Here is a 10,907-nt window from a genome sequence, read left to right as displayed (position 1 = left end):
TGGTGTATTTGTGTGTGTGTTGTGTGTGTTCCTCCTTTCTTCCTGCAGCTCTGCAAGTTTGCAAGCCAAGCACAGTCCTATCCAACTTATAATGGGGGAGGGGAGAAGTTACATTTCCCCTTAAGCACTGCGTCTCCAAGGGAATCGCTCTCTCATTTGCACCTTTTCTAAGACTGATGGGCACTTGCGCAGTGCTGAGTTGGTTTGTTTCCCGCCCCCTCCGCCCTTCATGGTTTTCTCAGCACTTCCTCAGCGTGCTGTGTCTTTGTTTTGTTTTGCTGGAAGGCTGAGATTAGGATTGTCTCTTTTCCTTCCCACTTTCTTAGAAGCAGAAAGTCACTGGTCTAATCTAATACAACAGAAATAAAGTGCATTATTTATTTGTTTGTTTATTTAGAAAATTTACAATAAATGTAATGCACTTGAATCATCCTGAAATCTCCCCCCCCCTCCATGGAAAAATTGTCTTCCATGAAACTGGTCCCTGGTGCCAAAAAGGTTGGGGACCTCTGACCTAGGGAACAGTGACATAAAAGGGAGACTAACCCACAGCTGCATAGTGGGCAGAGCCAGAGGCTTAGAGATTCTTCTTAAGTTACCATGCTATAAAGGTGATGGCCAAAGAATTGTACCTTTGGACTTGCAAGATTGTCCTAATGCAGCTTTACAATTATATGACCATATTTCCTGTCTTGTCTACTTGGTAAGGATGACACAGTCTTACTGACACTGGGAAAAATAATTTCATATACTGTATATTTTTTGTAAGTTTTTGGTGTAACTTTTGTTGCAGATGCTAAAAAAATTAAAGAGTTAATATGTCCTTGTCCCCCACCCACCCACCCCCACACACAATTTGGCCTCCTTTCCTTGACCCACGTTTTCCTTTGCACTTCAGATATTTGGTAATCCTCTTTTTACTTCACCTGTCCCACCCCAATTGCCAATACTGTAGTGACAATCACAAAAAGTGTTCTCAGTAGAAACACTTATTAAAGTTATTAAAGGCCTAGAGAAAGAAAACAAAAGTATAGCAAACATATGGGAGAATGGCAGGGCAGAAGCCATCTTGCTTAGTGCAAGGTCCTCCGACAGATGCAACATCTGAGCTCCACATCCTTCCTCCTCTCCCTCTTCCTGCTGTCTCTCCATCCAGCCACCTCATTCTCTGTCGTCCCCTTCTTCTATTGCCCTCAATCTTTCCCAGCATTAGGCTCTTCTCCAGTGAGTCCTTCCTTCTTATTAGGTGGCCAAAGTATTTGAGTTTTAGCTTCAGGATCTGGCCTTCTAAAGAGCAGTCAGGGTTGATCTCCTCTAGGACTGACCGGTTTGATCGCCTTGCAGTCCAAGGGACTCGCAGGAGTCTTCTCCAGCACCATAGTTCAAAGGCTTCAATTCTTTGGCGCTCAGCCTTTCTTATGGTCCAACTTTCACTGCCATACATTGCAACTGGGAAGACCATAGCCTTGACTATACGCACTTTTGTTGGCAGGGTGATGTCTCTGCTTTTTAGTGTGCTGTCTAGATTTGCCATTGCTTTCCTCCCCAGGAGCAAGCGTCTTTTAATTTCTTGGCTACAGTCCCCATCTGCAGTGATTTTGGAGCCCAGGAAAATAAAATCTGTCACTACCTCCATTTATTCCCCATCTATTTCCCAGGAATTGAGAGGGCCAGATGCCATGATCTTGGTTTTCTTAATGTTTAGTTTCAACCCAAGTTTTGCACTCTCCTTCACTCGCAACAAGAGGCTCTTTAGTTCCTCTTCACTTTCTGCCATTAGAGTGGTATCATCTGCATATCTTAGGTTGTTGTTTCTTCCGGCAATCTTAATTCCAACTTTTGATTCATCTAGCCCTGCCTTTCTCATGATGTGCTCTGCATATAAGTTAAATAGGCAGGGTGACAGTATACAGCCTTGCCGGACTCCTTTCCCAATTTTGAACCAATCAGTGGTTCCGTGTCCAGTTCTCACTGTTGCTTCTTGGTCCGCATATAGGTTTCTCAAGAGACAAATAAGATGGTCTGGTATGCCCATCTCTTGCCACCCTAACCCTAACCCTCTTCAATAAGGCCAATTTGCAGAAAAACCTTCCAGAAAGTTGTTAGAATGGTGGATGCATATTAGGTGAAGAATAATTCTTAATATTAGGAAATGATTGAATCCAAAATATCAAGAAAAGCCTAAAATAATCTGAAAAAGTCACATCCCAATCAAGAATTATGTCATTAATTTAATTTAAAAAAGCATAAGTGACAACTAAGGCAGATATAATTTATTTAAGTAAAAACAAAATGTAGCTGTTTTAAGACAAATATCAATATAATTATAGTGCAATCTTGTCAGTTTTGAATTTCCGAATCTCGGTATATAAAGTTGACAGCAAAATGGATTTTTAGATACATTATAAATACATGAAATCCAATCAAAATATTCTCATTTATGAAAAAAGGTGGTCATGTTTTTGTGTGTGTGTGTGTGTGTGTGTGTGTGTGTGTGAGAGAGAGAGAGAGAGAGAGAGAGAGAGAGAGAGAGAGAGATTTCTAAAAGTGTAATTCTCTGATTTAAATTGATAGTCCAACAGATTAAACAGAAGATTATCATCCAGTACTGCTGTAGTCTTCAAAGATCTTCCTCTTGTAGTCTTCCTCCACTCACCTTCATCCCATTTTCATTCTGCCCACTGCCTTCATTTTCTTTTCCCTTCAACTTTGCCATAGTGTTTTTTTTCTAGTCCATCATTTGCATACATCATATAATAAAAACAGCTAAGCTTTTGTTTGCTGATAACTGCCTCTGGAAAGCAATCAGTCTTTATTTCATCCATGATGCAAACAGGAGTCTATTATATTTGCAGCTTTCATAAAACTTCCAGATTGTCTTTCGCTACTTCAGGAAAGCGATTAAAACATCTTATCACAAAAATAAAAGCAAAAGAATGAATCTAGAACTGTGATACGATATATAATGAAATAGTTTTGGCTTTTGTGTTGCAGATATATGTACTAATTTCAGAAATAAGGTTCACCTTTGATTATATAACAATCATTTGGGCTATACTGCTAATAGTATTAAATTGCAACAAATTCATTATAAATATTAAGATTCTGATGCTTTAAATAATGTTAATATAAAACCAAATTCACTGCACTAGTCAAAAACCATTTCTAAAAATCTTACAACAATATTCATTAAAGCTGATATTTTTAAAAGGCCAAAATAAGAGTTTGGTTTCAAGATTCAAATGCCTTCTAAACAACACAGTAAGTGCATGAAAAGCTAAAATACTAGTTCCCGAAACAAATATATCTGCAGAAATGCTTAATTTTTTTACAGTTTTCCTTTAATGGAATTACTGCCTTGATGTTTTTCTGTTTATTAGACCTAGGAAGCATCATAAATACTACTGATTTTGTCCATATTTTCTTAACAGTTAGTCTCATGGTTTTCAATTAATTTACTGTCAAATAAGCTTTACTTTAATAATGCCAGAACTATTAAGCAAACATAAGCAGCAGTTATTTGGAAACAAACTCTACTAAGTTCAAGAGATTGTCAATTAAACATGAACAGAGCACAACTATTGTTAATTGTTCTGTAACCTCATACTTATATTTAAGTGCATTTTAAAATATAAAGCCTGCTTCCACACTTGAATGTGTCCTTTTAAGTCCAATATATGAAATATTGTTTTATATATTTAAATGATTTAAGGCACAATGCTATTCAAGGACATAAAGGAGAAAAGGTGGCCCTTACTTAGAAACATAAGAATTGAAAATATATAACGAACAGGTAACATAATAGCTGCATAATTGTGCCTCAGTACCTGCCTGAAAGATCATAATGCTATTTTTTCATGATTTTTATTGATGCACCAATACTATACACCAGGGTTCCCAACCCCTGGTCCGTGGCCCATACATGTACAAAGCTGCATTTGTGAAAAGTGGCACACATGCAAGAAACCATCCCACCACCCTGCCAATCTGCAGAGTAGAAAGGCTGGGGAACGCTGCTGTGCACTATTTATCAATATCAACACTATACAAGATTGTCTGAATTTTATAAATAAGTCCTAAGAATTTCATCATGGTGAATTCCAGCATGAAAACTACATTCACTTATAAAATATTCATGCCCTGTAAAGAAGAACATATATACTTTGGTTTGGGGGATATTCTGCATTCTACAAGTAACAAAAAACTCTTAAAGTTTATCATTGTCAGGGCTTTTTTTCTCATAGAACGCTCAGAACGGAGTTCCGGCACCTTTTTTGGATGGAACCTTGTAGGGTAGGCAAGGCGGGTTGTATGACATATGTGAGTTCCGGAACCTTTTTCTTTTACAAAAAAAGCACTGATCATTGTTCTGTTCATTTACTGCATATATCTTTTGACTACATAACTTTTAAAAACAGGTTTTCAAAACCTAAATAATAGGTTTTGAAACTTACTGTTTTGTGGAAACTTTTCTCCATATAAGTTTAAAGCACAACCACGGAATCCTTCAATGGTGTGCTTTCTATGGCACTTGATCAGTTCTCAAGAGACCCAGTTCAGTTCTCTCTTGTGCCAGTTTCTCGGAATACACAAAATTAGATTTCAGTAATCAAGCTGAAGCTTATCAGTCATTATTTTGAGAAATACAGAAGTCCTGAAGCAGGTTAAAAATCTCGTTCCAAAACACTTAAGATCTGTCACTTAAGCAAAATATATGTCAACTTCTGATATATTATAAATAATTTATTCTCCGAGCATTTCTCCTAATTACCTATATGTGAAGTATTGGTGATAATCCAGCATATTTTTGTTTTTGAATAATTATATTATTATTTTTTGCAGGACAGAAACACAAAACATACAATTATAGCATACTCAAATGTTTGCCTTTAAAAATCAGCATATATATGTATGTATATAGCCAACTCCCAGCTGACAGAAAAAAGGCTTTAGAATAATATAAACATTTTTGCAGAAACATTTTTAAAAGCACATTTCCTTTTTTTCTCAGACTTAATAGTATCTGTTTCATAATTCTTACAGTACATTCTGAGTATTTCATAATTTCTAATTTAAAAGGCTTTGGGATAATTTATTTTACCCAGTTTACAATCTTTAATCTTTGCTACAAGTTTATGGCCACAGCAAAGACACTAACCACGCAGTTCATTGTTCTGTTTTCCCATCTGACTGTGCAAGTACCTGTAATGGATTTAAAGAAAAATAATGATTAGATACCTTTCAATTTGCAAAATGGCAATCTCTAACCAATATTTTATAGCCTATATTCACCCACAGGAAATAACAGACATCTATTTCATGGTCATATTGGACTGTGCTGTTTTCTAGAAAGTCTGAATTTTTTCAGCCTTGCTTCATATATTTAAGATATCATGACCTTGGTTCCAATACAGAGTAAGTTGTGATGCGCTTTATTTGTTTGTTCATTCATAGATTGAGATTCTGCGGGTCTCTTACAAGTCAAAGTAATCTAATTAATGCCTTTCCTATTTTACCTCACAAAAACCTTGTTAGGGTAAGTTGGGATGAAAGGAAGAATGCATGCCTACCATAAACCAGTGAACTTTAGGATAGGCTAAAAGAAAGCTGAGATTCAGAAAAATCAAAAGATGCTAAGGTTTACCACATTTTGTCAATCGAACTTTTGTTAAGATATAAACCATGCACTAAATCACAGTAAAGCTACTGTACAATTTATTAGTTTGGGCTCAACAAATTGTGTAAAGACAGCCAACTCTGATTCGTTCAATAAATCCTGGTAAAACTCTAAACCAGGGGTGTCAAACTGCCAGCACGCGGGCCGGACATGTCATCCGGAAGCCGCGCCCACCCCATTACCAGCAATGGCAAAACCGTCCCAATACACTGTGCGACGTCACGTAACGTCGCGGGTTTGACATGTCTGCTCTAGACTAATGTAATTGTGAACCCAATCTTTGTAACAATGAAAATTGCATAAAACTGCAGATCACAGGCATCACTTCTAATTATATTGTTTCAGGGTTTAGCCAAAGAACCTTAATTTCAATCACTAGCAATATCCGTACACTATGGGAGTTATCAAGTTGTATTTCAGCTGATTCAGGGTGCCTATGGTCTGCAGTTTTGTGCACTTTTCATTATATACTTTCATTAAAAATTGAAGTGATGTCTACATTACATAATTTAACTGATGCTTTTATTTGCTGCAGCTTGATAATTACCATCAGTTGTGGTATCCCAAAAACATGAGCTTGCAGTATGCAGACCAGCCCCACACTTCTGCATCACAGCACAGGTCACTAATGGATGGAACAAAAATTCAGCATTAATTAATAAAACAAAAAACTGATAAATTATTCAAACTTGCAGACTTTCCTAGTGAAGATTTCATTGGAGTTGGGGATAAAGCCCAGCTAGAAGAAAAGCTTCCATCATTACAGTGGCAAAGTTTACATGAAAATCTTCTCCCAACAATTAATTATGCCAATTATGCTACAAGTTTAAGTTCTTTTTTCAGAAAAATTAAATTGAGATTCATTTCTTCTACTCCTTAAAAAAAAATCTTTCCATTATCAATTCTAGAGATTTTAATTAACCCAATGAGGATAAAACCAGCTAACTTTCCCTTCAGCAAAGAATTCTTCCTGGTACTTTTAATTTTCTGCAAAATAAATCACTATTGCACTTAAAAGGCACAGCATCTAAGCATATCTAAAAATATGAGACCACTGGCTACGAATACTTTAGTCCAACAAAATTAAGTAATACAAGATAATACCAGATTTGAGACAGCTACACAAAAATTGGGTTTTCTACAGCTCTATTACTGATTTAAACATATTCACTGGGGATATCTGGACATGCTTCTGCTTTAAAATATTCTACTCTATAACATAATTTTAAAAAACTCTTCTTTTTTACAACCCTGTAATCCCTTAATTTGGTAATATTGGCCAAAAAAGATTAGCAAAGCTCTTTCTTTGCATTTCTCCTGCTCCTTTTATATTTGTTTCTGCTTGATGGTAAATGAGTGTTAAATCCTAATTCCACATCACTTTAAATATGTCTTCTTGATTATAGATTTGAAGTCTCAATACACCTGGAGAGATTCTTGACTGATTGCTTAGGAGAAGCTATTAGTATATGGTCTTTAGTTTTTACCCAGAGTACTGTACTGTATGTTCACAATGTCTTACTAATATACTTATATGTTTTTCCCAGTTTTACCAGATTTATTAGAGACTGTTCTACGACAGCTGCAGTCCATTTATTCACATTGTCATGGTTATAATCTGCCTTGCCCAGAACACCTTCTATGCACTGAAAAAGAAAACATTGTATTTTATTCTTTATGATAAAACAAACATATAAAAAAGAAAGACTAAAAGAACAAGACTTTTATAGAAATATAAATGTAAATATTTCATATAATGAATGGAAAATAACTCAAATGTCTAATTTACAAAAGCAATCAGTCAATAATCCGAGTGTTATCTCAACCTGTCTAAAATATCTCATTGTGTTGAATTTACATATTAATGCAACAAATAAAAGCACCATCTTGTTTTCACAATGCTGGGCTGCTCTGGTACAGTTGTAAACATCATATGATACAGATTCAATTTTCTAGTTAAACACAAGAAAAGGCTACATCACAATACCAGAAACAAAGTTTGCCATCTTTACAAAACAATTAAGTAGGCATATTACTACCAGTAAAGAATTCAACAGAACACTTGTTGCTGTGTAATGCTGATCATAATTGGCTCAGATCCTGAACAGCCTTCTCCTGACGCAAAGGAAGCTTTCCAATCAAAGAAAGATCTCCAATCTACCACACAATTCTGCAAATTAAATGGGTAAACACCAATTGTCACCGATTCATCTTTCTCCTCGCATGTAGGGTATCACCCACATCCAATTATACCTTAGTTTGAGAGTATAGCAAGCTACAGGAAACAGAATTCGCAGAAATAACTTTCTGCTAGTGTGTATCCTCTGATGTCCAAGTTCCACTCATAGACATTTAAAATTCAATCCATTGTCTTGATATTAAAATGTTAAAAACCTGAAACATCTATTAACTTTGAATGCAAAGTAGGGCTATCACCACATCTATCTATATTTATTTCCAAAAATTCAATGATACACCAAATTGAATGCATATAGGACTATAACCCAAGTCTGTAAGAGATATCTATCATTTCTATTTTAATAGAGATTAACATATCAAATATATTTTATTACCAAAGCATAAATATAACTCACATCTTTAATAATATTGTGGGCTTCTTCAGTGTTAAAGATCATCTGTAATTATAATATAAAAACATACAGATATTTTATTAATATTTTACCAAAATTCATCCAATTTACGTAAGTGCACATCAATGTATACAAATTTAAATAAACAGTATAGCATATCAATTAACTTCAGAATACAAAAATTTAAAGGACTTTTTTAAAAAAATACATACAACTTTTTAAAATGCAAAATAGTCATAATCTTTATTCATACTGGTAATATTATTAATTTATGAGGTTAATACATATATAACCAAGCATAATATCATATACTATAACCAAGTTGTTATATCTAACAAATATGTATAATATTACTAAAACGCAGTTTGAAATATATTGTTTAGCTGGTTTTTTAATTTCACTATGTCTATCTTGAAAAATCATAAACTAAAACTTGTATATTGTCCTAGAGAATAATACATGTGCAGCGCTTTAGATCTAGAGGGGAAAAGATGCTCCAGAAAGCATGTAGTATCCATATTCAGTACAACTCCTTAACATCAAAGATCTGTTTGTGAGCCACTAATTCACTAATGTGAGCCACAAGAATTCATTAATGTTGCATTTGTCGCAATGCAAGGGATTGATGAGAAAGTCATGGTATTGTTCCAAATCTAAGAAATTTATTGAAAATAAATTTTAAAATCCAGCATTTTAAAATAGAAATGAACAGCAGAATCAAGCTTGCTGTGTTTCCCACTGAACTGAGTCATATGAAATGCTAAAATATGAGCAATTCGGTTTGTAAACAAAGGCGTATGTCTTAGTACATTATGTGAAGTCAGTCAATTGCAGTCTTCTCAATAGACCATTATGAAGGAAATTACATCTTAGCATAATACCTAAATCCAAATCTGTGTATATACAGGGCAAAGGAAGAAATACACGCGGCAGCATGTCTGAATGGTGCCACATACACATATAAACGAAGCAAGGCAAAGTAGAGCAAGTGAGACTTTTTCTTAACTCTCTACCTGGAAAAATGGTTTAGTGGACAACTGAGAATTCAAAGAATATTTGAATTTGCTCCTAAATATAAAGTCTCACTGCTCCGACTTGGCTGCATCGACTGCGACTGGCCTTATATATATTTTTTAAAGTATGCATTGCATCCGCGAGGCGGCTTTAGGGAGAAACATGGGGCTGCCCAAAGCTTCAAGAACGAGCGGGCCTGAAAAGCTCGACCGGTCTTGTTATGCCGAGAGATCTATCATCTTTCTCCGAAGGGAGGTGACGCGAGCCTGCCTCGCAGCCCGCCTGGCGGGGCTTGGGAAAGCCGGCCTTGCGCTCCACGATCGAACAAGATCTACCCCGAAAAGAAACGGGATTTCGGAGGTTCCTGCAGACCAGCGCGGGAAAGAAGAACTGCACTACCTCATCGTTACGGGGATGAAACTCCTCCATGGTTGCAGCGACGGTAGCAGCAGCCGCCTAAGCCTCCCGGTTCCCAGCCTCGCCCTTGTATTAGCTCAGCAATTCTACTTCCTCCTCCTCCTCCGAGCCCGGAGCACGAGAGTGCCTCTTTCTGCAACTCCCTCTGTTGGCTGCAAGGTTCCTCGTCTCCGAAGCTCGTTTTTAGGGGTTGCCGGGTGCTTGTTTGTTTGCAATACTAAAAAGCCTTAAACATTTAGAAACAAAGATTTCTAAACCTCCGGAATCTTGGCTGAATATACTGTGCATAGGCAACATTGCATTTAGAAATTATCCAATTCTCTATCATGTTTATTCTGATCTAAGTTCAATAATTTTTATGGCACTTATTGTAAAATAAATGGGCACAGGATCCCTATTTTAAATCAATGTGAGAAGTCAGCCGCGGGCCCCCCCCCACCCAGCCAGCCCAGAAGGAAATATTAAAAGGGCAGAATATTATATTTCCTCAAAGGATCTGAAAGAGGCAGAAAAGCATGCCCAGTTTTTTCTTAAAAGCCCCAAGTCTCCCTCCCCTAAGCAGAAACCAGCTCTGTAGAAATGCAGATGTAAATAATCCATTCAGGAAGGTTGGAGCCCCCCAACTAGAAGCTTAGGAAGATAAAGACACTTAAAATCTACATACCCGACTCAAACTCTAAGACAGGATATAATAGAATTAACCCACAGATGCCAAAGGGGTACACTCAGACTCAGGTCAAAAGTACATGACACAGGACATAAAAAGCCTCAAACAGGAAACAACCTCAAGAGCCCCAGAGGGTATAAAAACCCACTCCCTACATGTGGTCTCTTTTCTTCCAGAGCCATCTTTCTGTCTGGCTCTCCTCTTCAATAAATTGCAAGCTTCTTTCTAAAGCAGTCACTGTGTTATTTATTCCTAGTTTGGACTAAACCAGGGGTCGGCAACCTGAAACAGTGAAAGAGCCACTCGGAACTGGTTCCCTCATAAAAGGAAAAATTGGGTGCGTGTGCATGCGCATGCGCAGAACAAAAGGCTTGACAGAAGAGTGGAGCCTAAGGTGAGACATGCACCTGCTCTGCCCCCTCTGCTCTCATTCACTCGCCTTTGCTTGGAAAAGCTCTCTTGCTCTCATTTGCTCACGTTTTGTTTGCAAAAGCTTCTCTCTTGCTCTCTCATTCACTCACTCATATTTTGCTCTAAAAAG

The 10,907-nt window shown here is 36.8% G+C and overlaps 1 protein-coding gene across 2 annotated transcripts; it reads right to left on the bottom strand.

Moving 5' to 3' along the window:
- Positions 1-2,258: 2,258 nt before the first annotated feature.
- DYNLT3 (dynein light chain Tctex-type 3) lies at positions 2,259-9,794 on the bottom strand. Of its 2 annotated transcripts, XM_081326303.1 has the most exons (6): positions 9,682-9,794; positions 8,272-8,313; positions 7,200-7,323; positions 6,225-6,302; positions 5,159-5,202; positions 2,259-2,910 (listed from the first exon to the last, which is right to left on the bottom strand). In XM_081326303.1, the coding sequence occupies exons 1-6, from the start codon at positions 9,709-9,711 to the stop codon at positions 2,902-2,904; spliced, it is 327 nt and encodes a 108-aa protein (XP_081182429.1). In that variant the 5' UTR covers positions 9,712-9,794; the 3' UTR covers positions 2,259-2,901. The 2 variants fall into 2 exon arrangements, with proteins under 2 accessions (XP_081182429.1, XP_081182428.1); XM_081326302.1 differs by having other exon boundaries at positions 2,259-5,202.
- Positions 9,795-10,907: the final 1,113 nt, after the last annotated feature.

Source organism: Vipera berus, assembly GCF_964194415.1.
Source record: "Vipera berus genome assembly, chromosome: 4".
Taxonomy (NCBI): Eukaryota; Metazoa; Chordata; class Lepidosauria; order Squamata; family Viperidae; genus Vipera; species Vipera berus.
Note: the sequence above shows the minus strand (reverse complement) of the source record. Positions and strands in the feature narration are given on the sequence as shown.